Source organism: Corvus kubaryi, unplaced genomic scaffold, assembly GCF_017639235.1.
Source record: "Corvus kubaryi isolate FWS band 111438036 unplaced genomic scaffold, C.kubaryi_AGA036_p1.0 37391, whole genome shotgun sequence".
Lineage (NCBI taxonomy): Eukaryota > Metazoa > Chordata > Aves > Passeriformes > Corvidae > Corvus > Corvus kubaryi.
In genome coordinates, this window is record NW_024581130.1 from 1,493,143 (window position 1) to 1,519,386 (window position 26,244).

A 26,244-nucleotide genomic window follows, 5' to 3' on the forward strand; every position below is an offset into this window, starting at 1 on the left:
CTGCCATAATTCTTCATGACTCCATTGACCTTACAGGCAAAGGATTAGCATAAAAGAAAGAAGAATCATAGTAACATTTTTTCAGGAAAAGAACAAAGCCCAAGAGTCTGAGAGACCAAAATCACATTTCCTGGGACCAAGCATGATGAGGGTTTCCTGCTGCTCAGCACCCTGACGCCTCCTTAAACAAGCTTAGACTCCCACTCTTTGTGGTGCCTTATGCCTTTTCATTTTATTTATGTCATTAAAAATCCACCCAATATAAATTAATTAGCAAAAATTAAGGTTTTGAAGCACAATTCAGGTGTTAGTTATTCACTTCGCTGCATAGCCAGGTTTTATAAATATTATACTTTGTATGGGATAGGAGTCTTCTTGATATAGGCTCAACACAGCCACAAATCGAAACTGTAAGATTAAAATATTCTTTAATCATATCCTGTCTCTCTAAGACTGAGTTTCTGTAACTTCTCCATTTTCTATTCCTGATGAGAAAGGCGCAGGGAGCCTGTTCAATAGGCAATCATACACACCTTGTTGCGTGACGTCCCTAAGTATTTTGGACCAATTTTCAATGCTAACTTCTGGATGATGAGTTTGTAGAGGGTGTTGGAGTCTTAAAGATCCTAAAGAGTGTAGGACTTTAAGGGTCTCCAGTTCCATTCCCCAGCATCCCAGTGGAAATTCACAACCTTGATCTTTGGCATTAAAATTAGAGTGTGTTGTTTAAATAGTTACAAACACAGCCCGGCCTGCAGCCTCTGTCTTCTTTCACGGGATGTTGTCAGGGGAAGGAGGGCTTAACTTCACTTTTCCACACTTGTTCTTTTTAGTTTCTGAAGAGTCTTTTCTGTGGTAGTTCATGGAGAGAGCTCTGCTGAGGATTAACAGAGACTGTATGTAACTGTGGCTGGCTCAAATCAGACCAGGAGAGGGAAGTATCTAGCTAAATTCTGGCCCATAATTAATACATTTGAGGAAATTGTGTTCTGCTCACGAACATTCCTTGAGGAAATAAAGATTAAATTTGTTGAGTAAATTATTCACTGCAAATTATTCACTCAGCTTCACTTGCTATTCTGAGATTTCTGCAATATCTAAGTGAGTTAGATGGCACAGGGAGAGCCATGGCCATAAAATCACAGGCTGAAGGCAGGATTCCTTTCTTGTTCAAAATATGTCTTCTTTTAATTAAAATAAACAGACTAAGACACTCTGGGCTTGCTTAGCATTAGGGAAAGCAATGTAGAGCCCCGAGGTATCTTTGCGTCTCCAGTTAAACTTGGACCAGATTTGTCTGACGGACAAAGAAAAACGAGCTGCTAAAACAGAGAAAGTCTCCTTTCATTTGCTTTTTGACAGGTGGCCAGTGTGCTAAACCCGTCAATCTACTTCACACCCTACTTTCTAGTTTTATCAAAGTCATCAAATATTGAAAGGACAAATTTACTCTTGTAGTTTAGTCTAGAAGTGATCTCTCCTCTCAGAAGGTAACTGGATGGAGCCCCTGAGGGAATATGATACCATGTGGGAGGGAGGCACATAAAGCACTTGAACATCCAGGACCATTCATCACGGTCCATTCATTAAAACTGAGTAATGGTAATAATGAGCTATAAGGCATGTTGCCTTTTATAAATATAATGACAATGGAAATCATTCTCATGGGGTCATCTTAATTATTTTTAAGTGGATAGCCTTTTTACCCATAAGACTTTCCATATAAAAGAGTGACATTGCCTGGTTGTTTCAGGATAGAGGAGTCACTCCAAGCCCCATAAAATTCACCTGAAAAACTTCTATTGATTTCACTGGAATTTGGATGAAAGTCCAGCAAGGAAGTGGAATAAGTTACATGCAGTCATGTCCAACAGAAAACTAAGTATAAGAATTTTTTTTTTTTTAAATTTTACACAGGCAGTCATTCCCCTTTGAAAAATTAGCTTTAAATACAGAGGATATAAGCACCAAGCTTATTAATTTTTAATTCAAAAGACCTCCTTTTGAAAGGTAATGGTTAACTAAATTAAATGAACTTAATGTTATATATGTTTGATTTTCTTCACTTTGTTACTTTTTAAAACTGGTGGGTCAACCTTCCAAGGGCAAGAACATAATCAGGTCAGCCTTCAAGCTGCTATAATTTTTCTGATATGTGAATGAGAAAAGGAAATAGATATGGGTGGGCACTATATCTCTTGAAATAGCCTCTTTCTTCCTGTTTAACAATAAATATTCTACGGAAAGGAAGCTCATATATTACACTTCAGATGAGTTCCCATTTTATTAATCATGAAGATTTTAACAGCGGTCTGAGACAGGAAATCACAGTCTAATGATCAGCAGAGGCTGATTTAATCCTCACGTTTGGATCAGATTAAAAAGAAAATCAATATACTGCAATGTAAATCGATGTAGATAATAATTAAGTTTCATTACTATTAAACATACATACAGCTTTTGTAACAACTTATGGCCCTACTGAACTACCAAGGTGGATTAAATATCCACGGTAAAACCTCCTTCTGCTTAGAAACTTACACTGATGTTTCAGGTGGTGTTTCCAAATACAGGAAAAAAATCTCCGAGTTCACCGTTATTATTAATTAATTATTATTAATAATATCAATTATAAGGAACTCTGATGGATATGCTATTTTCAATAATAAAACCCCCACAATCAGCTTTAGTTTAAATTAGTTTTGTCCTGATTAATATGTGAAGAGAAGCATCCTGGGTTGAGATTCAAAACAAACTCCACTGCAACCCACTAGCCTAGAGAGTTTTGGGTTATATTTGACAGAATTTCAGTACCTTAACCCCTGTTCCTTCTCCTCTTCTTATCAAGCCTCTTCTTAGCCTGGAAAAGAAAATCTCATAATACCATTAGTACATAACAATTATTCCTTTATCATTCAGTCTCAGTCCATCCAGTTGCCCATCCATCAGAATCCAAGAAACCATCCAAAACTTCTCTTAAACATTTAAAGAGAAGTCCAAATAGCAAAGCAAAATGGGAATTCATCTGATGAGCATGTCTTTTCTTGCCTTGGAGTATTCATATGGTAGGGGAGGAAGAGGAGTATTTTTAAAAGAGATTTTATTTATGCCAAGATTGTCAGTAAAGGCTGCTTAGAATACACTTGCTTGGAAAAAAAAATTGAAAAAATATCAAAATTTTGAAAAGAAAAATTACCAAAGTTTTTTTCTTGACAGTTACTCCTGACCCTTTTTCTTGTAACTTACTAAGAAATATATTTCTTTTCCATTTGTAGTAATCATAAATTAAGATTTAATTGAAGCTCTGAGAGGAGCATGAAAGTTTGGGGTTTGAAACTGAGAATTTGCCTCCATCACTCAGCATAAAGTTGGGAATATTTCATAGTTTCAGGGTGTGTGACCTATGATTTACAGCAAATAAGTTATACTTAGGATGCTCAAGACTGTTGTTCGTTTCTCTAAGATAAAAAATTTCAAGCAAAATGAAGCAGGAATTCAAGCTATTTTAATAGCTCTACTTTCTTTTAGCTTTTGGGCTGTTTTTCAAGAGCTTGTAGAGGACCTCTGCCATTTCCCTCTGCCTCTTTGTTTAAAGTCTCTGTAAGACTTGCCTTTTCTCTCTGTGACTTTGTCAGCAAATCAAGGAAAATGGAGGACTGAAAAGTGCTGTTTCAGGGAGTCCAAGTTCTGTGATGAATGGCAAAAAAATTATTCCACCATGCAAAAGATGGCTTTAGCTAATTCCCTTCTCTACCAAACAGCAACCTTTAATCTCATTGCTTTTATTGCATTGCTGGAAAGCCAAGAGGAATGGAGGAGTTAGGGGCCAGTTACACCCACAGGGCAGCTCACATCTGATACCAATATTATCTCTTGGTTCTCTGAATATCAACACCTTCTTCACACAAACGTCCCAGAACGGGCGGAAATAAAGGTCCACTTAGTGCCATAAGGCTGAGAGGGAAAAGTTGAGAGAGGAAAAGAGGATGATTTTCTTGAGGTTGTCCAAAGTCTTACTGAGACCTGATGGTGACCCAGCAGCAGATAAGTTTTAAAGCATTTCTCACTTTGACGCCTGCCCTAATTTTCAGCTTATCTTCTTGGTGCACCTCTGTCTTTCTTGCCCCCGTCACTTCCTCCCCTCCCTCCTCACCCCCTCCCCAAAGGAAGAATTCAGTTTACTCCCCCATGCAACAGGGCAGCCGTGTGAAGTCACATCCTGATAGAATAAGGAACTGCATAACCAAAGTACACGTCCGGACTGCCCTCCCTTGCACTTAGTTTGGTTGCAAATTCATAGCAGTTGCACATCCAGTGGATTAACGGGAGTTAAACATGCTGAAGAGAAAACCATCTAATGTGTCTGATAAGGAGAAAAGTCAAAAGCCAAAGGTAAGAATGTCTCATTTTTGTCATCAGTTAATAATAACAAGAATTCTTAACAATTTTTAGTATGAGGGTTTCCTCTTAAATCCTAGCTTCAGGATTTCCTGATGTGCTTGCAAGTACCTCAGCACTATAATCTCAGGAATCTGTTTGTATATACTCACTTTATAATAATAAAGATTAAATTCAAGGAATCATCATTGTGAAACTGCTGTAGCTGTGCTAAAGAATTCTGGTGCTGTACCCTCTTCACCATAACCACAGGAGAAGAGGGTACTTGGCAATCAGTGTTCGTCATCTTAATTTCTCTGGGAATTATTAAAATATCAGCCTGAAAGAAATACTCTAACAAATTGATTATGTGCTACACTGGACACTTTCCACAATCTGGAATTGTAAGAAAGGAAGTGAGAGTTTTGCAAGACGCATAAGGATGTGTCCAGTGCTTGAAATTTATTTTCAGTCCCTGGACTGAGTGCAAAATGACCTCTGTGCATTGTATTGTACAAGTGTTGTAGAGTATTGTAAAGCTGCAGTGCAACGGCTACTGCTCGACCTGAGCACTTCAGTCTCCATTTCTGCCTCAATTTATCTGCGCTGAAAATTTAACAAAGAGATTAGAAAAGCCTTTTAGTATCTCTCTGCTCTCAACAGCTCAGTGTCTCCCAATTTACAGATCCACCTTCTCACTGTTTGGGAATACGCCTCCCTTAGTGACTTCTGTGTCCTGAGAGATTACTGCAGACACTGTTTCAGCAAGGATGCCTTCTGGTTTTACACAGCATTGGCTTTTGTGGATTGTGCTTGCACTTTTAGACTATGACTCATTAACAGTTAAAATTAAAGGCTTTTTTCATGGATTTGAAGTGATTTTGAATCCATTTTCCCCCACATTTTAATATTTTTTTAAGCATTGCACTGGTTGGTTTGGTATGCATTTTTTTCTGCTCAACCATTACACTGTGTTTTAATGGAAGGGAAGAATTATAATTAATATCTGATTACATTATCGATTAAACAAGAAATGAGCACAAAAGACTCTGTGGATGGGCTTTGTTTCCCTGTCTGTAAAATATCTTCAAAAGCCAGTTTTGGCCACTCTCTTCTTCCAGAATAAGGCATTCCTTAACAACAGTCTGATTTTTATTTTTAAAGGCTCACTTCTGCACAGAACTGTGTAAAATTTCCCTGAGGAGAACACCTTTTCTGAATGTGCTGCTCACAGTCAGGGCAGGGGAGAAGACAGCCCCACGTTGCATAGAATAGGAATCTTGGTTTGTTGTAGCATGTTTCGAAAGTTGTCCCAGGGAAGCAACGTAAATACTCAAGTTGCTTAATGCTGAGTCGGGTAAGATGGGACACAGGACCTCACCTCTTGGACAAGTTACAGGATTTCACAAGTGACCTCTGTAGATCACATCCTGGCTGCCCCTGCTCTGTGCCAGCAACAGTTGGTACCTCCTCATGCTCACAGGGCACAGTACCACTGCCACTGGGCAGGTCTTGGGCTACCTCACCTTGCCTTTAGGCCACTTAGACATCCCAGTGTCTCCAACACAGCCACACAGGCCTGTGCGAGAGCCATAAGGCCTGTTTTTAATCTTAAATGAAGATTAGGTTTGCAGCCTTAGACCCTCAAAGAGGACACCAAAAAGACCTTTTTTGGTAGCTGAATCTTAACCATGGTGGCTACTATCACAACTGTACAAATTTCTGTGTATTAATTAGAGTGTTTCACCAGTATTTTCTTTTTAACCCTTTTGGTTTTATTACTTTCTAATGCGAAGAATATTGGCATGAATTGATGCCTTTTGATAAAGATGAATGAATATCACACAAGGCTGGTGTTAAAGCCTTTGTCAAGGCAATTTGCTGTTTGTATAGAAAACCCCTCATGGCAATGGGCAATTCAATGACCAATGCAAGAGTAATACAGGTTCAGGATCTCACTGTTCACTGTGTGCAATGCATTTACCTTGTTTATTATTGTGGTGCTTAAGGGACTTCTGCAGATGTGTTAGATGCTGCATAGACAAAAATCTATTCTGTGTACACTATGAAAAAGTTCATCTATTCCATCAAAGAATAGTGTTGCAGTGTCATGCAGCAAGATTTCAGTAGTGCTGCAGCCTTGCTAATAACTTCTCTGAATGTCTGGTGGCTTTTGTGTATTCATGGATATGCATATAACTACTGAATGCATTTATAGAAATAAACATTCATTGTTAGGTAAAAAGTCATCTAAACCTGGTGTCATCCCAGAGAAAACTGGGAGAGAAATGAGAGAGAAATGCATTCAAAAGAGATACTGGAAGGATTCTAATCCTTTATAAATGTTTATCATTGTAGCTGTACATACTAGTGTACTTTTATACTTTGTACGTCATCTGAGGAGCTCAGGTAGCTGAATTATAAAGGAAAACTCCTAAAGGTTAAAAATACCCTGCTTAATGCTGAAGAAATTCAACACATTGAAGGGCTAAGCTCTCTATTTCAAGCCTATCTAATCTAACCTGTCTATCCAGGACCTTAAATGACTTTCTATCACAGCAGAACATGTGCATCTCCCAATCCTTCCTTTAGGGAGTCCTTACCTGCCCTCCTTTCATTTCCGCCAGATGAGACATGGCTTGGTTCACATGGTGTAGCTGTTCAGGGCTGAGGAATTATTTGTGGGCAGGTGAGGTCAGACAAAGTAGGTCTTGCACAAAGCCCTGAGGTCCATGGTCACGCTGATGGCTGGAGTGGCTCACTGCAGGGACAGTGTGTGGCTCCTGCATTCCTGCAGCACTGCAGAGCAGGAAAGCAAGTGGGGCAAGGATGCTTGTCCTAGATGTGTTTCAGCTATGGGTTTGTGCTGTCTGTCCCACCACCCCTCAGAAAGCTGGGGAGCAGGAGAGCAGTTGACTTGGAGGATGAAGGAAAGAGCCCTGAAATCACCTGCATTTTAGCCTCTTTGAGCCTTATGATGTTAGAGATGTCACTGCATCTGGGGAGTGGAATGAAGCAACTTAGAATAATGGTAAGAGAAAACACTCTAAGAAATTATACAGATTCTAGTCTTCTCTTGGGTACACTCTTCAGGCAGCACCATACAGATAAAATCCCATTCAAACACTTCACAGCTATTCTGCGTTCCACTTTGCACTGTTTTACACATTTGTCCAGGTGCAAATAATCTGTAAAACATCCCTGCATTGTCTTGCCCACTTCACACGATGTAATGTGCTGGGCAGAACCTACTCCTTTCTGTCTCTCTGCCATTCCTCCGGACACAGCAAACTTGAGAACTCCTTGATGATTCTTGGCTTTACTTCAACATGAAGCAAAGACGACTTTGTGCCATTTTTTCTGGCTTGACTGAAGAAAGTCTTGTGTCATTATTCTACATGACAGTTGATCTATGTTTATGCTAAAGGTTTGAGACGTTTTTGTTTCCTTATTCTGCTTCCGAATGCACTTGGTGCTTTAAACTCAGCTTACTTCTGGTGTGTAAGACAATTCAGGGTCAATGCCTCTGCATTTTGTTTAGGCAAAAATACATCCAAGCTTCTAATTAAATCAATATTTGCTTACTTAGGTAACCATTATTTGTTTTCAGGATTATGAGAAAAGAGTGGCAAATCCAATGGGAAGAAACATTTTAATATTCAAATTTATTCCCTAGTACAATTTCATACCAGTAATTTTACTTTTTATAAGCTTAAAATGAAACCCTGACATTGCAGAAATCAATGCACATTTTTGCCATAGACTTGAGGCCAGAATTTCACCTTTTTATATACTCTTCACAGAAGGCCTGATCCTGATTCTGACTTAAATGAATAAATTAGCTGCGATCCCATCGATTTCAGTGGGATTATCTGAGTAAAGTTTATCGCTTGCCTAAGTGTTTGGAGCCTGTAATGCAGACAGATGCTATAAGCAAGTTTTTTGGCGCTGCACTTTTCTCAGACGGTGGCTCGTGCCTCACCAATGGGGAATACTTATTAAAGAAAAGAAAATAGAAAATAGGCACAGCAAACCTAAACACCAAAAATAATTCGAGACATAATTAGATCTTCTGTAGGACAAGATCTGCAGTGAAGAGATTGCTCAGTGTTAATGAATATTAACTAGGATTTATCCTTGAGTGGGGAAAGCTGAAGGTTTTAATTTTATTTCAAAGGTAAAGACTGGTGGAGTTTTGAAGTTTTATATTCTTTTCTTTCCCCCTGAAATTTCGAGTGCATAATAAATGAGCCACTGCTAATGTCACAGATGCTAATTTTCACGACCATGACTGAAGTGATGTTCGTTTCCATTTGCATTTCATTCTAACAATGATGAGAGGTGATGAGTTGATGATAAGCTGTTTTCACCGTACTGCCCGCTGTGCAAATTTATGCTTATAGGCAAAGATGACACATAGTTCTGTCATTAAAGGTCTTTACTGCATTGCCTCTTGAAGAAAGACTGTTTGTCAAAATCCATTTGAACTCTGGTAAATAAGCAGGAACAGATGACAACATCTGGGAAGTATTTTTAAGAACCTGGTTTATGGTGTAAATACCTGTGGGCCTTTATGGGGGTGGGGGAGGAGGGGAATGTTCAGAGGAAGAAATAATGATACTTGTAAAAAACATGTGTGTGTAGATGGGGATAGGAGGGATTGCAGGTGTCACTTCAGAAGGTGTTTCCTGTCTCCCCTAGGCTTCATAAAATACTGGAACAAGGTTAGAGTGAACCTTGGGTTATTTTCCTTGTGTGAGTGGGCGGTTCTACAAGCATGTTACTGCTCCTCTTACTTCTGCTATGTTTTCTTAATTTACATTATCATCATGCTTCTCAATCATCAGCTAATTATTCTTTCTTTTCAAGAGCACCTCCAGAAAGTTGCGTCTTAACATATCTGTTAACATATCTCTTCCAGAATGGTCTTGAAATTTGAGGAATTTTGTTTTCTCAGGAGAAAGTAAAGATTCAGAGTGTTTGTGAGGAAATAACAGCCATCTCTCACCTGCCTCTTGGCAGGAGGTGATCAGGATGACCAGACTCTCCATTTTGATGCTCACATCAAGACACAGTCTCATTGAGGGCTCACACAACTCATGGCTAGCATTTGTTTCAAAGTAAAAATTTTATCTGTGGCTTGTTCCAGTACTGATGGATTTTGTGTATTCCCTTGATTACAACATCTTTTACATTTTCATCAGCTTTGCACAATACTCATTTAATTTCTTGTTTCTTCCCTGTCTTGGTTTCCTTCACTAGCCAGGCTTAATTCCTTAAAAGCAGAATATTTTAAAACAAGTGAGAGCAATCTGCTGAAGGGAATATTTACACATCAATATTCATTTTGCTTAGAGTAACAAATCCAGGTTTTTGTTTGTTTTCTTAAGCAAGTAGGGGCATTTCAAGGAGTATGCCTGAACCACCTTATCCAGCCATTTTTAGAAACCAGACTATCAGCTACAGTATTTATAACTGTGCTCTCTGATAAATAACGTAGCACAACTACCAAGGTGACATAAATCAGCATTAGTTGCCTCCTAATCCTTTAAGAGATGTTTAAGAGCAGTTGACTTACTTCAGTACTGTGTTTCTAGAAAAACCAAAATACCCCAAAGTAAACATTGGTCAGGATATCTGTCACTGCTGGGAAAAAGCAGTAACTATGTATGGGCAAGACTGGCAGAGGATGTGGCCTACATCCTTCCCGTACTTCAATATTCTTCTAGTAATCTGTGTCACAGCATAAATTCAGACAAAAGCTGTTACAAAGTCGTCCCTTGGCAGCTGTATAAGCACTTTCAGGGTGGCTACAAACACTTCAGCTGGAAGAACCAGCCCCTTGCTGTGTGGGCAGAACCTGCTGGGAATACCCACTCCTGAAAAGGGAAAAAAAGTCTTCTGGGTCTCTGTAATCACAGTATCCCTTAAGTTTTCTCTTCTGAAAGGCTGCAACAAAGACAGCAGAGTTACTCCAGTTGTTAGAAACAGTTATACTCTCTTCCACAAATTGGCAGTGTCAGTGGTTTTGCTCAACATTTGCTGCTTGGCACCAGGCTACAGATTACATATGCTCTGAATATTCAGCAAATCATATATCCTTTAAACCATCCTAATGGCTTTGTTTCATGAATCAGATAGAGGTGTGTTGTATGTCTGTTGTTATTCCACAGGAAGATGAATGACCACCTTTTTCCCAAGGGAAATCTCTTCTGTATTTGTGCTTACTCTTACCCTTGTAGCTTTTTAAAATCTTATTCCACTTACAGTTCACCCAAGAGCATGTTCTTACTATTTTTCTTCTTCTTAAACTTGAGGGTGAAATTTCAGCCTAGGGAAAAGTTTGGAAACTGCTTCAGGGAAGTTACTTCTTTGACTATAATATACACCTTACTGCCACTTTTCCTCTCCATACTTTCTTTGGTTTATTCTGTGGATACACAGAAAGCTGGATAATGACTTCACCTGTATGAATTCTTCAGACTGCTTAATTGCCAGTCATAACATCTTCTGGCCCCTTTCTGGAAAGATGAATGTCAAGAGCAAAGGGTCTTCTACCTCTAATCATCACCCATCACTGAACCTGACAAGTTTTCTCTGGGAAGAAGCTCCAGTGATCTGGTGTTTTGCACCATTATGTCTTCTGGGTGGAGTTTTAGTCCTTTTCCTCCCCTTCTATGTCTTCATCTCTTTTATCATCTTCTCAAGACCAACCACGTAACCTAACACTGCTGTACTTGATTTCCATGACGTGCTGAATGGTCACTTCCTTGAGAACTGTGAGAAGTGAAAGTTCCTCTACTTGTCTATGCTGACCTCATTAGAAGGTGTGGTAGGTTTGCTGTTCTTCCAGGTATGTTGAAGGACAAAGTGGGATATGAGTCCCTGAATATTTGAGTACTTGGCTTTAGGTTTTTCTGCAGTGTTCCTCGTGGCTTCTTCAGGGAGAAGATAAACACCAGAGGAGTTCTGCTCAACCAGAAAACATGGTGCAGTGTCATGTCCTCCCTCTACCATTACGTTTGAGGCAGAGATGGAGCTGTGTCACTGACAGGCTGCAGCTATAAGATAAAGAAATCAGCTTCACTTAGCGACGGCACAGCCATAAGCAGATGTGGGAAGAGGAGACGACACAGTGGCCGAGACAGCTGAGTGAGCTCACGCGGCTTCTCTGCTGCCTCCACCTGTGCAAAGGGGATGCTTGGCTCTATCACTCTTGAACTGTTTCACTTGCCACAGTTGTGCTGTTTTTCTCTTACTCTTCTGTCTTCCTGCCTCCTTCTTCAAGATCAGATGTTAGGTTCAAAAACCGCTTCAAAAAGCTGGAAAGGGGACATCGTTCACTGATGGATGAGCAGCTCAAGAAGCTGTGGAGAGAGTGCATGAAATGACTGATGATGGTAGAGCAGGCATTCAGCTCTAGCACAAGCACATGGCAGGGCTCTTCTCATGTTGGCTATTGGCATGTTTACATTATTTTCTTCCTGTCTCTGTTACGGAGTTTATATTTGCTTGACTAATATATGCTGGTAATTGTAAAATGTTCGAAAATGTATTTGTGTTTGGGATTTTAGCCAGTATCTGAAGGAATGGGAAGAGGCAACATCTTCCTACCCCTTCATGAAAGCTTAAAATCTTGTAGTTGGCACAGTCCCCTTTGCAGTGATAGGGCTGATTTCAGTCGGATTTGGAGAATGTCCTTAAATCTGGGGTTCAAAGAACACCTCAAAGCCCTCGCTGCTGTCGCTGCCTCAGTAGCAGCATCTCACTGGTGAGTGTCTCTCAGCTACGTGTGGGTTTCATGGAGGTTGGGAGAGCAGGGAAGGCGGGAAAAGCGCAGTCTCACTTTTCTCATGTGTCAGAATGAAAACACACTTCATGCACCTGGTACATTTGTTTTTCATGAAATGAAGCTGTAGTTTTCCACTGAGCTGTGATCACAACAACTCATGCCACAGAGATAATCAAATGGAGAGAAAGGAATTGATGTGCCCTTACTGGTACCCCAGTGAGCTATTGATTGTATTAATTCCTTTTCTGGAGTGACCTGAACAGAATCAGGATGATATCTTCGTATTCCTAGATTTTTTTTTCCCTAGGATTGCAATTATAGGGCTTACACTACAAAGCAAACATGGAATTTAATACATTATAACTTGTAAACTAAGAAGGATTTTCATGCAGTCCCAATTCCTGAGGAAACCCTGAGCTGGCAACCTTCCTTCAGCTTCCATACAAAACCAAAAGCTTGCTGAACTTATTTCATGAGTTCAAAATTACAAGGAGCATATTTAGGATTCCCAGGCATAAATTGTGCGAGCATGTGCAGTTTTCGAAGCCTGAGAAGCTGCAATGAAGTGCCACATGTGCTTTCTTCAACTGGACAATAAGGATAATGTTGGCCTGTGGATGACAATAAGGCAACGTTGGAACACAGCTGTTTGACACGGGAGGACATGAGAAAGATAAAAAATGGTGACCCTGATCTACATTTCAAAGGAGCCAAAAGTTAACCCACTCTAATGAGCACAGTATTTTCTTTGTTGGGTTTTTTTGCTTTGTTTTCCAAGATAAAAATAATTTAAATAAATGGACATATAGATCTGAAGAAGCACTCAAATTCACAGTGACTGATGATAGATACTGCAGTGAATTTTGCTTCTCTACTGTAGTGCATCTCCATTAAGGCAATTTCAGCTAATCTCACTATGGATTCATTAATCAAGTGTAGTCAGGATGTCTGAAGGGAGATAATGAGGGGGAAAAATGGCCTATTGTTTGGATCTTATTCCTCAACTAGTTACTTTGTTTATCATGCTCCATAGTACTTGTACCCCGATAAATAAGTTCCAGTTGCAATTAGTTATCATAACAGATGACTAGGACATCCTTACTTGCAAATTCAAAATCATTCCATAAATAGATCAATTAGCTTTGTGTTCTCTTTACATCACATGCCTATACAGATTTCCAGCCTGCACTATCAGTTAGCAGTGAAATGGAAACGAGGTGGACCGGTGCATTTTAAAATTTCCTCCCTTTATCCAAAGATGCAAGCATCCATGGAGATAAAGTCCCTAATCCTACATCTTTTTCTCTAAGCACTAACATCCTGCAGTATCAGCAGTCCTTAGCGTCTTCCAAAATTTCTCCTCTAAAATGCCCAAGAAAAGATTTGTTCATTTTTTACTTACTTTTTACTCATTTAGGATTACATACTGTATATCTGCCCCACATAAAGCTGTCACTACATTACTTAAAAAAAAAAAAATGTTGAGGTTCTAAGAGCCCAGTGGGTTTGGAGGCTGCTGAAGATGGGAATGTTTATAAGCTCTGTGATATTAACTGCAGCACTCAACCTCAGGTGACATAAAGCATGCAAAAAAGAACTTTCTGTCAGTTTTATTATTTCTAAAAAGGTTCCCCTTGAAAGAGAAGAGTGACCTTGCTCTGCTGAGCTGACATATGCCACTGAATTAATGGCTAGGCTTTGCTGTAGGGAAGCTTGCAGAAACATTACAACTCCAATGGCTGAGTTTTCTGAGAACATTAATCAGGGGAACCAAGATGATGTATCAAACACTCATTTAAAAGTAATAAAAACTAACTCTCTTTCTGCCCCCCTCCCCCAAGTTTCTTTGAATTAGCTTATTGTTGGTCATTACGTGTTATCAAGGGTAAGACTGCAGTAGGGCAGTAAAACTCGTGTAAGGGCTTTCTGAAGTTTGCTTACTCTTCAGAAAAAAAAACAAACAAGCTTTTGGGATGGTCAGACTTGACTGTGACTTAGAGGTTATTTTTTCAATCTTGTTTTCACCTGGAAGGTCATTCGAAGGAGCACCTTCCAGTGAACAGCCACATTCCCACCTCCTCTGCTGGAGCACGCTGGTTGCCCCACTGTGGGTGTGCTGGACAGGCGTGGGGGTAAAATGGAGCCCTTGGGGCTGAATTCTTCTCAGCTCCTCTTTGGGCATATGTATTTTTGTCTTCACTTAAAACAAACATGCTTGTGAGTAATTTCTCTTACACAGGAAATCCAGCCAAACCCTGCAAGGTCAGGACCTAGATAACACACAGCATTATTAAAATCATGCTATATAAGTAAGCAGGGAAAGGACTTTAATTGAAGCTGCTAGGTGATATGGTTTTAAAATGTGAGAATTCGTCTGTGAATTCAGCTGTTTTGAAGAGGAGGAAGTTTCAGGAGAGGAAAGAAGTTGGTATTTAAGAGATTAAAGATCAAAGCCTGCAATGCTTACGTAGTGTTTAACCAGCCTTTACTCAGGCAGCGCTCCCCTCTACTGCAGAGACGGTTTTGTGGAGGGTGGATTTCAAGGCTCATCCCTCGGTGTTTCGGCCCATGTGTAAATGAAGGGTAAAAAAAGGATAGCAGGGAGGTGCAAGTGCACATCATGCCAAATCCTTAACTGTCATTTTCATAGCTCCTCTGAGTTTGTCACACATCCTTAACCTTCTTTTAAAGTCATTTTCTTTTCATGGTTTTGTGTGCCACTGAAAGTCACTTTTAATTAAATGTCATATAAATAATAAAGTCTTAATTACATAATTACTGCAAATACCTGTGTGCACACTCCCAGAATTGGACAGACTGCCAGAAGAGCACTTGGAGTGACTTTTCTCACTGGGAACTGAGAGTGCTCTGCAGCAACTGGGCAGGAACGACAGTGCTCAAAATTCAGGGTCAATGTGCATTTAAAGAAAGTGGAGTCAGATCCCTTCCCCCCCTCGCACATTTTGCAACACTCACTTGCACAAAACTTTCCGAGTGTTAAGACTGGCGTTTCCTAAATTGCTTCCTTATTTAGTCCCTCACAAAGTTGTTTAATCAACACAGCCCATTTTTTGCCAGACGAAATTGCCTCATTGCTCAGATGTCCTACATGGCTGCCCCCTTCCAGAGGAATACTTACAGACCTTGCAAAAGATCCCACCCTCGTTTAGCTGCAGGAGCAGCAGCTCTGCCCTTGCTCTCAGCTGCCCCAGCATCTGCCCAGTGCAAGGTGCCCCTGGCAAGCATGACTGGGTTATTGGGAACTACGTGCCTTGTGTCAGTAGGTACCGAGGCTGGTACCAGATAGAGGAACTGATAAAACAGCTGCTTAGTGTTTACTTTGGAGACCGTGGTTTGTTCACCTGGAGGAGTGTTAGGTATGATTAACTCATTTTTTAATTCAGCTTTTCTTTTCCAGTCCTTTTTCACTGTTAAAATTAGGGTGTTCATGGCAGCAGTTCTGTTCAAAGTCCACTTTGCTCCCCTCTTTCCCCACCTCCATGCAGCTACTGAACACCAGGCCACAATAACAACCAGTCTTTTATAGAGTCGTTTTTAAGCCAGTTAAAAATGCCATTTCAGTAGATTGATCTATTTGAGTTAGCAGGAACAAGCTGTATCTTTTTTATTGCTTTTGACTGGTGAAGTGCAAGGTTTAGGCCGTGTTTCATGTGGGCTATAAAGTTATATTAATGTGTCGGTTAGTGGTCAGAAGTTCTATATGTGTAACTAATGTGTAAATAGAAAAAATTCCCTGTAGTAGAGAGGTCATGATGTCTTCTCTTTCATTGCTTCCTTTACCCTTCAGAGAGTTGCTTAATCTTTTATGCAAATTCTCATTCTTCATACAGAAGTGAGGATTTTTTTGGTGGTGTTTGGTTTGAGGGTTTTTCTTTTCCACAGAACATCCCAAAAGCTATAAATTGCTATCTTGCCATCTGGGAAAGTAGGAGACAATTCTTTTGATTATCTATGCAAGAAGATAAGATAGCAGAGTGGAAATACTCATCCCTACTTGGTAACTCTTTCATTCTCAGAGTGGTCTCCACCTTCTGAAGGGAGTAGAACCATCAGAGAATAGAAGAAATGAATCAAATCCTGATCTCCACTTATCTCCATCAATCAGAGCAGCAAGAACAGGCTGTTCTTTTGAGAGCTGCTGTGGCTGCTTTCAAAAAACAGGGAAGAAGACAAGTGTCTGTGGCAGTCAAGAAAATTGAGCAATATGCTGAGTTCCCTTTTTATTACTTCCAGTGACCACGTTTGCCCCTATACAGCTTACATGGTCTGGGTAGTCTAAGGATGAATGGAAGCTAAAAATTAAAATGCATGGAGGAATTTGAAGAGATTTACTTGTGTGAGAGGGTCAGTACAAAGCCTTTGCAACATGCAGGACTTGAAAGATATTTTGAATAGGACTTGAAGCAAAATATAATGGGCCGGAATTTCTGACAGCAGGGAACCAGATTGCTGAGCAGTGTGAATTGTCCAAAGAAAAATATGGGATGAATATCTCCCATAATGGTTATTTAGCAGGATAACTGCAGTCAGTTTTGGCTCAAGGGTTGTCCTTAGACACAGGGAAGCTCTGACTAATTTTTCACGGACAAGAACTTACTTCTCCTATGATATGTCCTACAAGGGAAGGATGTTTTGTAACAGAAAGACATGGATTGCAGAACCTGTTGTTGTTGTCTTACTATTTGCATACATAGCATATTATTTTCTAGGGAAAATTATAGGCTATTTACCAACAAACCAGACAATCAACTGCAGACTGTCCAAATTAAAATAAACAACAATTACATAGCACTTATCCCTTTAAAAGGATTATTTAAAGTTCCTAAATTTCAGGGAATAAATGATATAGGAGAAAATGGAAGAAGGTTTTCAAATACTTAAATATATCTTTGATATTTTCTATTAAGTTAGTTTGGAATACTGAACGGGAAGAGATGGAAGTCAATGCATTGATTTATAGAAATTATTTGATCAGTCCCTGTCTGAGAAAACACAGTTGTTTCTCTCTCTGCCCATGCCTCCATTAGATTTTACTGAGCAAATTCGTATTTGCTTAACATATCCCTGAGTAGCTCTTGCATGAATTGAGCCAGAAAAACCACCTAACTTTATAGGATGCTGAATCCTGTTATCAAAAGTCAACAGTGAATTTTCCTATAGTAGCTTTGCATTTACTTTAAAAGCTTCCCTTCACCTGGAAATAAGGCCTGTCCATATCTTCACAAAGTAGGTGTTCCCTGACACTAATGCAGTGACTGACACTATGGGAAGTAATAGTCCCATTCCCTTTGCAGCCAGGAGCTCCTAAATCTGCTTTTCGTTATCAGTATAATGGGGTTGGATACATTTTTAAAAGGTGGTGCCTATTGATTACTTAATGGAAAAAGTTAGTAGAGAACTGCTGAAGCAGCCCTATTCAGTGCTCTCCAGTGCAGCAAGACCATTATCTAGAACAGTGGAAATCATCCTGTAACCCTTATTAATATTTAATACGGATGAAGCAACATTGAAGTACACTACAAAATAGCCCAAGGCTCCTGCTCATGTAGGATATAAGGTTGTTTCGAGGGTCAAAAAAGAATAACTGATTTCCCTGTGCTCAAGCTGTTTATAGGTAAGACCAACACTAAACAATGTTTTCCCTCTTGTTCCTTTTAAACGATTTCCAGCACATATGCACTTTAATATACACTTATTCCTACTAGACATATTGAAGTGATGGAATGCAACAGAAAGGTCAGTGTATGTTTAGGGATTGCTGAGACAATCTTATACTTTCCAAATATTGCTGTGAATCCCAGGCTCCCTTCTTCTCCCTCATGCTCTGTGCTGCAGGGCACATTTGGCTGGGTTGACAAGCTAGTGAAAGGTGTTAATCCTGTCTAATAGAACCATAATCCTCAGGGCTGTGTTTTTATATCATACTATTGAGCTAACCCCTTGTCACAGGATGCTCTTCATCTACTTAATAGCAAAGTTCTTGATGGGAATTTTAGATAAAATTAAGTGTACAATTCAGATTGTAATTTTCAATTTCACAATGTAAAAACAAACCAATAAACCACAATATTTAGCCAACAGAGATTTTACAAACAATTAAGAGGAAAGCTGTGTGATTTTTGTCTTTTTTTTTCCTCTTCCTTCAGTGAATAGTAAATGTCACTCTAGTTATCCAAAAATATTCACAAATCTGGGTCAGTTTCTTCAAATAACCTTTGGCTGGAAATATTTTTCAGGTTAGATATGCCCAGAAATATAGGAGGGAAAAAAAAAGAAAAAGAAAAAGGATGTTATTTTTCTTTTAAGCTGCACTGCTTAGAATAGAGAGCAAAAATATGGGTACACTTTCCTCTTTCATCTGACTGTCCTCAGGCCTCTCCCACTGCTATGTCCACATTCATTTTTTGGGAGAGGTGGCAGAGTTGCTTAATAAATAAGTTTGGGAAAACAGGGAAATATATCAAAGAGGAATTTCTCCTTAACTTCTCTGGAAGCAGGTCCATTAAGTCTGCCAGCAGTGTGAAGGCAGGCAAAGGGACTGGCTCCCAAAACACTCCTTTGCTCCTCTTTTGTTGCCCAAAGGATGATCTACCTCTGTTCCTTCTGAGGCTGCCTCATGACAATTCTTGCCTGGTGGAGAAGATTGGAAAGCTGGGAGCTCACAGGCCTTTTGAGGCTTGTGAAATTCCTGGATGGACAGCAAAAGGAGGGAGCTGGAGATGCCAGGTGAAGAGTGCACAGTGGGTGCTTTAGAAACCTGGGGGAGATGAAAAGATGACTCATGTGGCTGGGGGTGGGGGAAGAAATCAATGGAACAAGGAACTAGTTTGGCTGAAATCACATAGGCAAGGTAAAAGGATGAATAAGTACAGGGAAAGCTGTAGCCCAGATAGCCTGAAATTACTTATTAAATTAGACAGAATGTATTTATTTTGTGGTTTGCTATTTTAGTTCAGTGCTTTTTTCCTCCAGAGGGGATTTTGAATACTCAAAAATAGTCTGAGATTATATTGCCTCATATATAATAGTGAACCCTGCTCAAGAACTCTCATACTGCATTAAAGACTTTCATTTAGGATAGAAGAGGGAAGTACTTAAAAAACCCCAAGTCATTCTGGATTTAGCTGTGAGTATTGGTGAAGACATAAAAACAAGCTCTTGAAGATGCTGTAGAGTGGATAGATGTCCAAATTCTGGCTGTTATTAGCGCCACACTTAAAGGGACTCCTGACTTGTCATCAATGCCAATTTTATTCATTTTGCCACCATGGGCAGTGCAGTGTCAGGCAGCTCTGCCTGGGCATGCTATTTCTGTATGACCTCACTCGTCAAAATCTGCTGTGCCACTTCCCTGCTTCCCATGTTATTTATCCACATGCAGAAAGAGTAAAAACTAGAAGGAAGTCAGAGCAATCCATTCACTGTCTCTTAATGCACAGCTCAGGTGATGCAGCTTTGTTATGCAAAATAAAGCTATGGCACAGCGGAAAATTGTACCCATTTATGTTTAAAAATCAGACCTTCTAATTGGAAAATTGGGAAGAAAAGCATGAGGCCTGCCTGATTATTCTGTTACTTACTCCCTCTGTGTGCATTTTGGACTAGATGTATTCATAATCCTCAGCAGTCCTTGCTGGTTCCTGATGGTAAAGAACCATAAATTGCCTCCCCAGCTGAAAAAGTACATTGTACAAATTGCCACAATTTACACCACCGAACCCAAGTCTATCGCTTGTATCATATTTATGAAAATACCTTTTCCTCGAAACTCATAAACAACAGTCTTTCTTACCTGCAAATAATGCATGGCTATTTACATACCTATAACATAAGTGATGTGAAACAGATGTAGAAGAACTCATAATCATATCCATTGCCTAGTTAGTATTTGAAGCAATATTGTTTCTCTTACTCATTTTTCTACTTCTGGCTGTGCAGTCACCATTTCTTTTGCCCTACAGTCATCTCTTAGTTTGTTTCTAGCTGGATGTAGCAGTTCATGGACCACTGATACGGGAGGGATTTTGACACCAACAGGTGGCTTGACAGTTTTAATTCTTAGAACAAAGCAAAACACCACCAGTGAGTCAAGGTTTGTCTTCTCTTCTTTTACAGCGCACGAGCAGCTTTGGAAGCTTCGACCGTTTCAGGCATCACTCAATATCAAAGACAGATGATTCAGCTGAGGTGTGTAGAACACAAAGTTTAAATTTCTGCTGTTCACTTTCCCATGACAGTTATGCAAAAGCACTGGGAAGCTATTGTGTAAATGTTACAATGCTGAGAACTTTGCTTGTGTACCTGGATCTGTCTGAGTGATTGAGGCCTTGCCAAAATGAAGAAGAGATTCACACCTAAAGTTTGGCACTTTGATGTGAAAATTAGAAACGATTTATAAAAAAAACCACAAAGAAGTGCACTTCAATTTGGTGCATGCCCTAAGTAACCAGCACTTTACAAGTAACCCACAGATGTCTCACTTTTGTTTTCAAGACCTCTGCAAAAATTGCCTCAATTCTAATTTGCATTAGGGACAATTAATAATGGGTAACAACATTTCCTACCATAAAATATATTTTCTTTCTCTCATTCACACATAGAGTATTGTGCTGCCAACCTGTTTAGGTACACAAATTCCAAGGCAAATGGCCGTGACTGAATTTTGTCATGCTAACTGTGTTAGTGTCCTTAATATGTCCCTGTAATTCCTGTTTCAATATCCTGCATTTTATTTTTGTGCCGAGTTATTGATTACTTTTTGCTTTCAAAACAGGTATCTGAGCTGGAGACAATAAGTGACATTGGGGAAGCAGTACCAACCAAAGCAGCAAACAATGGAGGAAGTTTGAGTAAGAAGATGAGAGCCATTTCACTTACCATGAAGAAAAAGATGGGTAAAAAATACATCAAGGCACTCTCTGAGGAGATGGTAAATACAGCCTAAGAGCCTCGCGTTTGTTGAAAACACATGTGAAGTAAACATGTTATGTGCATTTTTTTCTATTCATGTTTCAACTGTCCTCAGTTGTGACAAACCATAAAACCAGGGTAACAACACATACTGAATTAAGCCAGCTTTTGGTACGTACCTGTTCCTTCATGTGCATTTTAGTGTACACACAAATCACGTAGTAAGGGCCCAAGAGAGTCACAGGAGTTCTGCATCATTTAATTTTGCTTTTTCCTCAAGGAACATTTGTATGAGCATGTGTGTATGAGCATAAAAAAAAAACCTCCTCATATGGACACAAGGGAGTATTGGTTGAACCTCATCATCAATCTGATACTCAGTTTACAAAAAGCTTCATTAGAAGAATTTATCTTCCAATTCAAGAATTATTTCTGAAGTCCATTTTGTAAAGGTCAGCCAGCATCCTAGATAATTCCAACTCATATGCCTTATCTCCTTCTACCTTATCTAATCTTAGTGAAACCATCTTTATTAAACATAAAAAACCATAATCTTGCACATACTGCAAACCCTGTTTTCTCAGTACATTGTGTAAGTTCCAAATTTTAAAAACATAAGGAAAAAACTTGCCACACTTAACAATCCTAAAAAAATCTAGCTAGTCTGCATCCTATCCCACATGTGTCAATATCAAGTAAGTAAGGAACATAAATGAGGAACCTCACAAGTAGAAAATAATGTTTCACAGGATACCCTTAAATAGTTTTTGGAGGTCCAAGACAAGGATCCCTATTTCATTAGTTTAGTTTGCTTTTTTTTTTTCTCTCTAAAATGCAATCAATGAACTTTATGTTTGTTATATTTTTATATTTACTTTCTGCACATTTAAAGCCACAATTCCCATGACAGAAATTCAATGGATTATCTGGTTGGACACACATGTAGCATGATCTTCATTCCTGCAGGAGTTGATGACAATCAATAGCAGCCTCCTGATTAATCAGTGGGTTATGCTGCTGGCTGGTGTAACAAGCACAGTTCTTGTTGAAAACCAGTATAGTTCTTCATTTCAGTGCTCTGCCTGATGTGTACCCAAGTGGGTCTCTGCTTCATGCAAGCACTGTTATCTTTGCTTCACTTCATCATCTAACTGGTGAATAATTAATTTTTCCCCAAATACAATGTGCTGAAGGAAGTTTCAGCTGCATCAGGATATCACACCCACTGGCAACATGATGAATTCCGTTGAAAAATCCCTCCCTTTAAAAGATCATCCCTATTTCATTTGTTACATCGTCTCTAACTTAAATGTGACTGAAATATGGATCTTATTGTTTTGAATAGGCTGTGATTCCTGAGGTGTGATTTATTGATATAAACTCAAGGGGCCAATTTCATACACCATTAGACTTTGTGAGAGAAACATGCACCTGTTAATTCTGAAATGCACTGGATTTTGAGGCCAGGGTGTATGTTGGATAGCGTGGTGAGCACGCTGCTAGAACACACCAGTGCCCTACATGTGTGCATGCTGTCCCCAGCCTGCCACCAAGTAACCACCATCTTCAGAAGTTCAGTGTAACACACAGCTGTGTCAGCCAGCTCTTCACCACCTGCTTTCAGAAATGAGCTTTATATTTCCTTCTCTGAGACAAGCAGACAAAATCTTACCAGGCTGCCTACTAATTTCCTGTTATAAGCTTTCAGCTCCCATGGTGTGTTGCAGTCTTACTAGTTTATCTGTTTGAACAAGGATGGGATGAAGTGAGTGGGACAGAAACAAGACAGGGAATTTCTCCAAGATCATAAAATACTTGGGGGTGATTGTTGGGTATGGTTAGTAGCAGGCATCAACTTTTAAAATGCTTTCTCTCACAAAGTAGTTCTTAATAAAGTGCAATGATGAGATAATCTCCAGTGATGCTTTAAAACAAACAAACAAAAAATATTTCTCTAAAATATGTTTCTTGGGTTAACATTTTATTTTTGTGTTAAAGAATGAAGAGGGAAAAGATGACAGTGATCCTGGTGGTGGAACGCACACTGAGAAGGTCTCCCTGAAAACCAGTGACTCTTTGGAAAGTCTCTATAGTCTGAACAGTGGCCAGAGCTCATCTAGTAAGTACAAGACACCTATACTTCTTATTGAGTCATCTTATTGAGTCACTGGATCAATATAGTTATTGCTTATGTCTGTGGAATCAGAGCTGGTGATCAAAAATGTGATGGTAGAGAGCTCTTCATTCTGGCAGACGAAAGTGTAATTTGGTTAAATGGGTAGCAGCTAAGGTAGATATACATCTCTCCAGAAATAACTTGAGTGTTTTTAAGAGTGGAAATACTAACTGAAGAAAAAAAATAACATAAATTATAGGGGATATTGCTGGTATATATGCCATAAATTTTTGTGGGGTTATCACTGCTATAGTGCTGGGTTTGCAATCACTGTGTGCAGCCACTCAAGCATCCTCTCCTGGTGGACTGGCTGTGAGTTCATCCTTTGCCCTGGGGATGTCAGGCAGACAAAGTCTCTCTGAGATGGTGCGGGATGTGGGTCTGACCTGGCAGCTTTGGGACATGATGCAGAGAGACACAGCCCACCAGAAACCCACTGAAAACCCTCCCCCATCAGGGTGGTCTCAGCCGGAGGGCAGAGGAGTCTCTGATGAGAAATGTGCCTCCACCTCTCTCTGTGTTGCTCTGCTGTGGACATCTGCTGGGTGGCAGGCCACAGCTATCCCTGGTGACACTGCTGTGCCACCTTGCAGGCACCACCCGAGCCCTGAGTGCAGACTGGAGCTGCAGTCCAGACCATTTGCACTTAGAGTTAATCTGGCCCTGAGATGGAACTGTGCACTTAAGCAATCACCTCAAACAAAACCATTTTTATGATCATTTTCTGTGACGTGATTTGTGAAAATCGTATATGGGAGTTTACTTCCAACACACTGCTGCTCTTATCTAAAAACATATTTGGATGGGATATTGCAGAGCTTGCTCAAATTTGCTTGAATTACTCTGCTGATATTTTATTGCTCAACTTGGATAAAATGACAGGCAGAAATGTTGATAAGATTAAAATTTCCCTCTGCAATGCAGGTTCCTTTGATGTTTCAGCTAGCTCTGGAATGAAATGAAATAACTTCTACAACACTTGTTTTCATTTCTCTGAATAAACAGGAGAAGTTCAGCAGAATTAATTCCCTAAATTGCACTTTTAGGGTACATTTTATTAATCTGCAGAGGTAATATTTCAAAAAGTCTGTAAGTAAAATGTGTAGTCTATTAGCATCATCACCAGAAAAAGATTACTGTAGGGAAGATATTAATGAAAGATGTCCTACCCATTTTCTTCTGTCTCTTATAGCATGATTTTTATTGAATGTAGTTATCCTGGGACGTGTCAAACCCACACAGAATATGCTCTGTCTCTGATTCTGTGGTTTTGAACACTTTCCTCTTGGCTGCTGTGCAGAGTTGCATGTCTGGGCATTTGGTGCAGGGGTCTCTCAAGCTGCCTCTCTCCCAGGTGGGGTGACCAGCTGCTCCGATGGCACGAGCAACAGGGACAGCCTCCGCTTTGACGACGAGGTCCCCTACAACGGGCCCTTCTGCGGCAGAGCCAAAGTCCACACCGACTTCACACCGAGTCCTTATGACACTGACTCACTGAAAATCAAGGTAAGACAACCACCAGAATTCCTTCTTTCCCACTAACAATGCCAGAGGGACCATTTTTTACATGTAAATAATACATTTAATAATGAATTTTTAACTGCTTAAGCATGTGGAACACTCTAAAAGTAAGGCCGATCTGGTTTCACAATGCTTCTGTAAGGACTTAGTTCACACAAGACTGCAAAGCCAAGTGCTGCTAAAGGCTTTTTAAGGCAAAGATTCCAGGTAGGAACCTCTTCATAGTATCTATCTACATACCCCAGCTTTCCTCAGAAGCAACCTTGTATGTTGCTTCCCACATACCAGGTCTGTAGCAAGAAAGAGTAAAGTCTCATGGGATGTGAAGATGTCTCCCCAGCTTTCTAAGTCACAGTTAGGCTATATCCAAAGCTCAGTGGCACCCATTGCATTTAATATAAACAGCTTGCTTTTCCATTAAACTTTTCTTTAAGCCTCTCTTTGAACTGTGAACTTTCTTCAGGCTAGACATGGCAGGGGTGTCTGGGCTGTGTGAGTGAGGAAGACGAGCAACAAACAGGGGCCCAGCTAAACATTACTAAAAAAAGCCCAGCCCTTCAGACTACTCATGTCTGTAATCTGGACTTCTTTTCCCTCTTTTTAAGTACCTCCATATCCAGATTATATTCACACTTCAGACTCCTTTCTTCTTCCCAGCTTCTTCTTTTTGCCAAATCCTCACCTGTATCTCACACAGACTTGCTCCCCTCGTCTCTGGCGTACATGAGAGCTGTTGTTCTGCTGGTACTTGCAGTCTTCAGCACTTGCCCCCCACTTCCACCCACATCTAGGGCATTTCTTTTAATACAGTTTAACTGTTTCAACTATTTAACTGGTCATGAAATGGCAAATATCTGCTGGCTCATGTAGGTTTCTGTTTTAGTCCCCAGGGTAGTGTATTTCGGAATTATAAACTAGTACTTAGGGTTGAAATCCCCCATACTTATCACACAAAATTTCAGTACCCTGAGTCTGAATTCAAAGTGTATCTTCAGCTTGGCTTAGAGCCACTGCCTAATCCTGATCTGCATCCACATCTGAAGCTCCTGAGCCTGAATGAGTTTGTAGAATAACATGTGCTTACAGAGCTTTAAACAAATGTTTTTTAGTTTCCATTTCAAATGTGCTCACAGCTCTGAGCCCCATATTCTGACTAAACCGGGTCACCAGCTCACAGTCAATTTTGTACTTGGGTTTGTACCAAAACTAGGGTGACTACTTGACTTGCTGTTCCTTGACCAGACCAGAAAAGATCTAAGTCTTGGAGCTGTGAACACATCTTAACAAACTGAGTTTGATTTCTAACTGTAACAGAATCCCAAATTAAGTAGGCATTTGTTGGATAACTCTTTAAAGGCTTTCAACATCTTTCTGTGTATGTGCCAAGAAGAGAGGGCTCATTTTTGAGGTCCTGGGAGCAAGTTGTGTAGGGTGTATGACTTTTTGT

General features: G+C 39.9%; 1 protein-coding gene across 3 annotated transcripts in view; it reads left to right on the plus strand.

Annotated features, from left to right (window-relative positions):
* LOC121669290 (SAM domain-containing protein SAMSN-1-like) overlaps window positions 1-26,244 on the plus strand; it is an 82,610-nt gene that overhangs the window by 44,566 nt on the left and 11,800 nt on the right. For 2 of the 3 annotated variants that reach the window (XM_042038030.1, XM_042038031.1), the window contains 4 exons: window positions 20,306-20,377; window positions 20,964-21,119; window positions 23,099-23,219; window positions 24,631-24,782. In XM_042038030.1, coding sequence (XP_041893964.1) covers window positions 20,306-20,377; window positions 20,964-21,119; window positions 23,099-23,219; window positions 24,631-24,782 — 501 coding nt within the window. Of the gene's footprint in view, window positions 1-4,149; window positions 4,393-20,305; window positions 20,378-20,963; window positions 21,120-23,098; window positions 23,220-24,630; window positions 24,783-26,244 lie in introns of those variants that run through there. The other variant, XM_042038032.1, reaches the window with a different exon arrangement.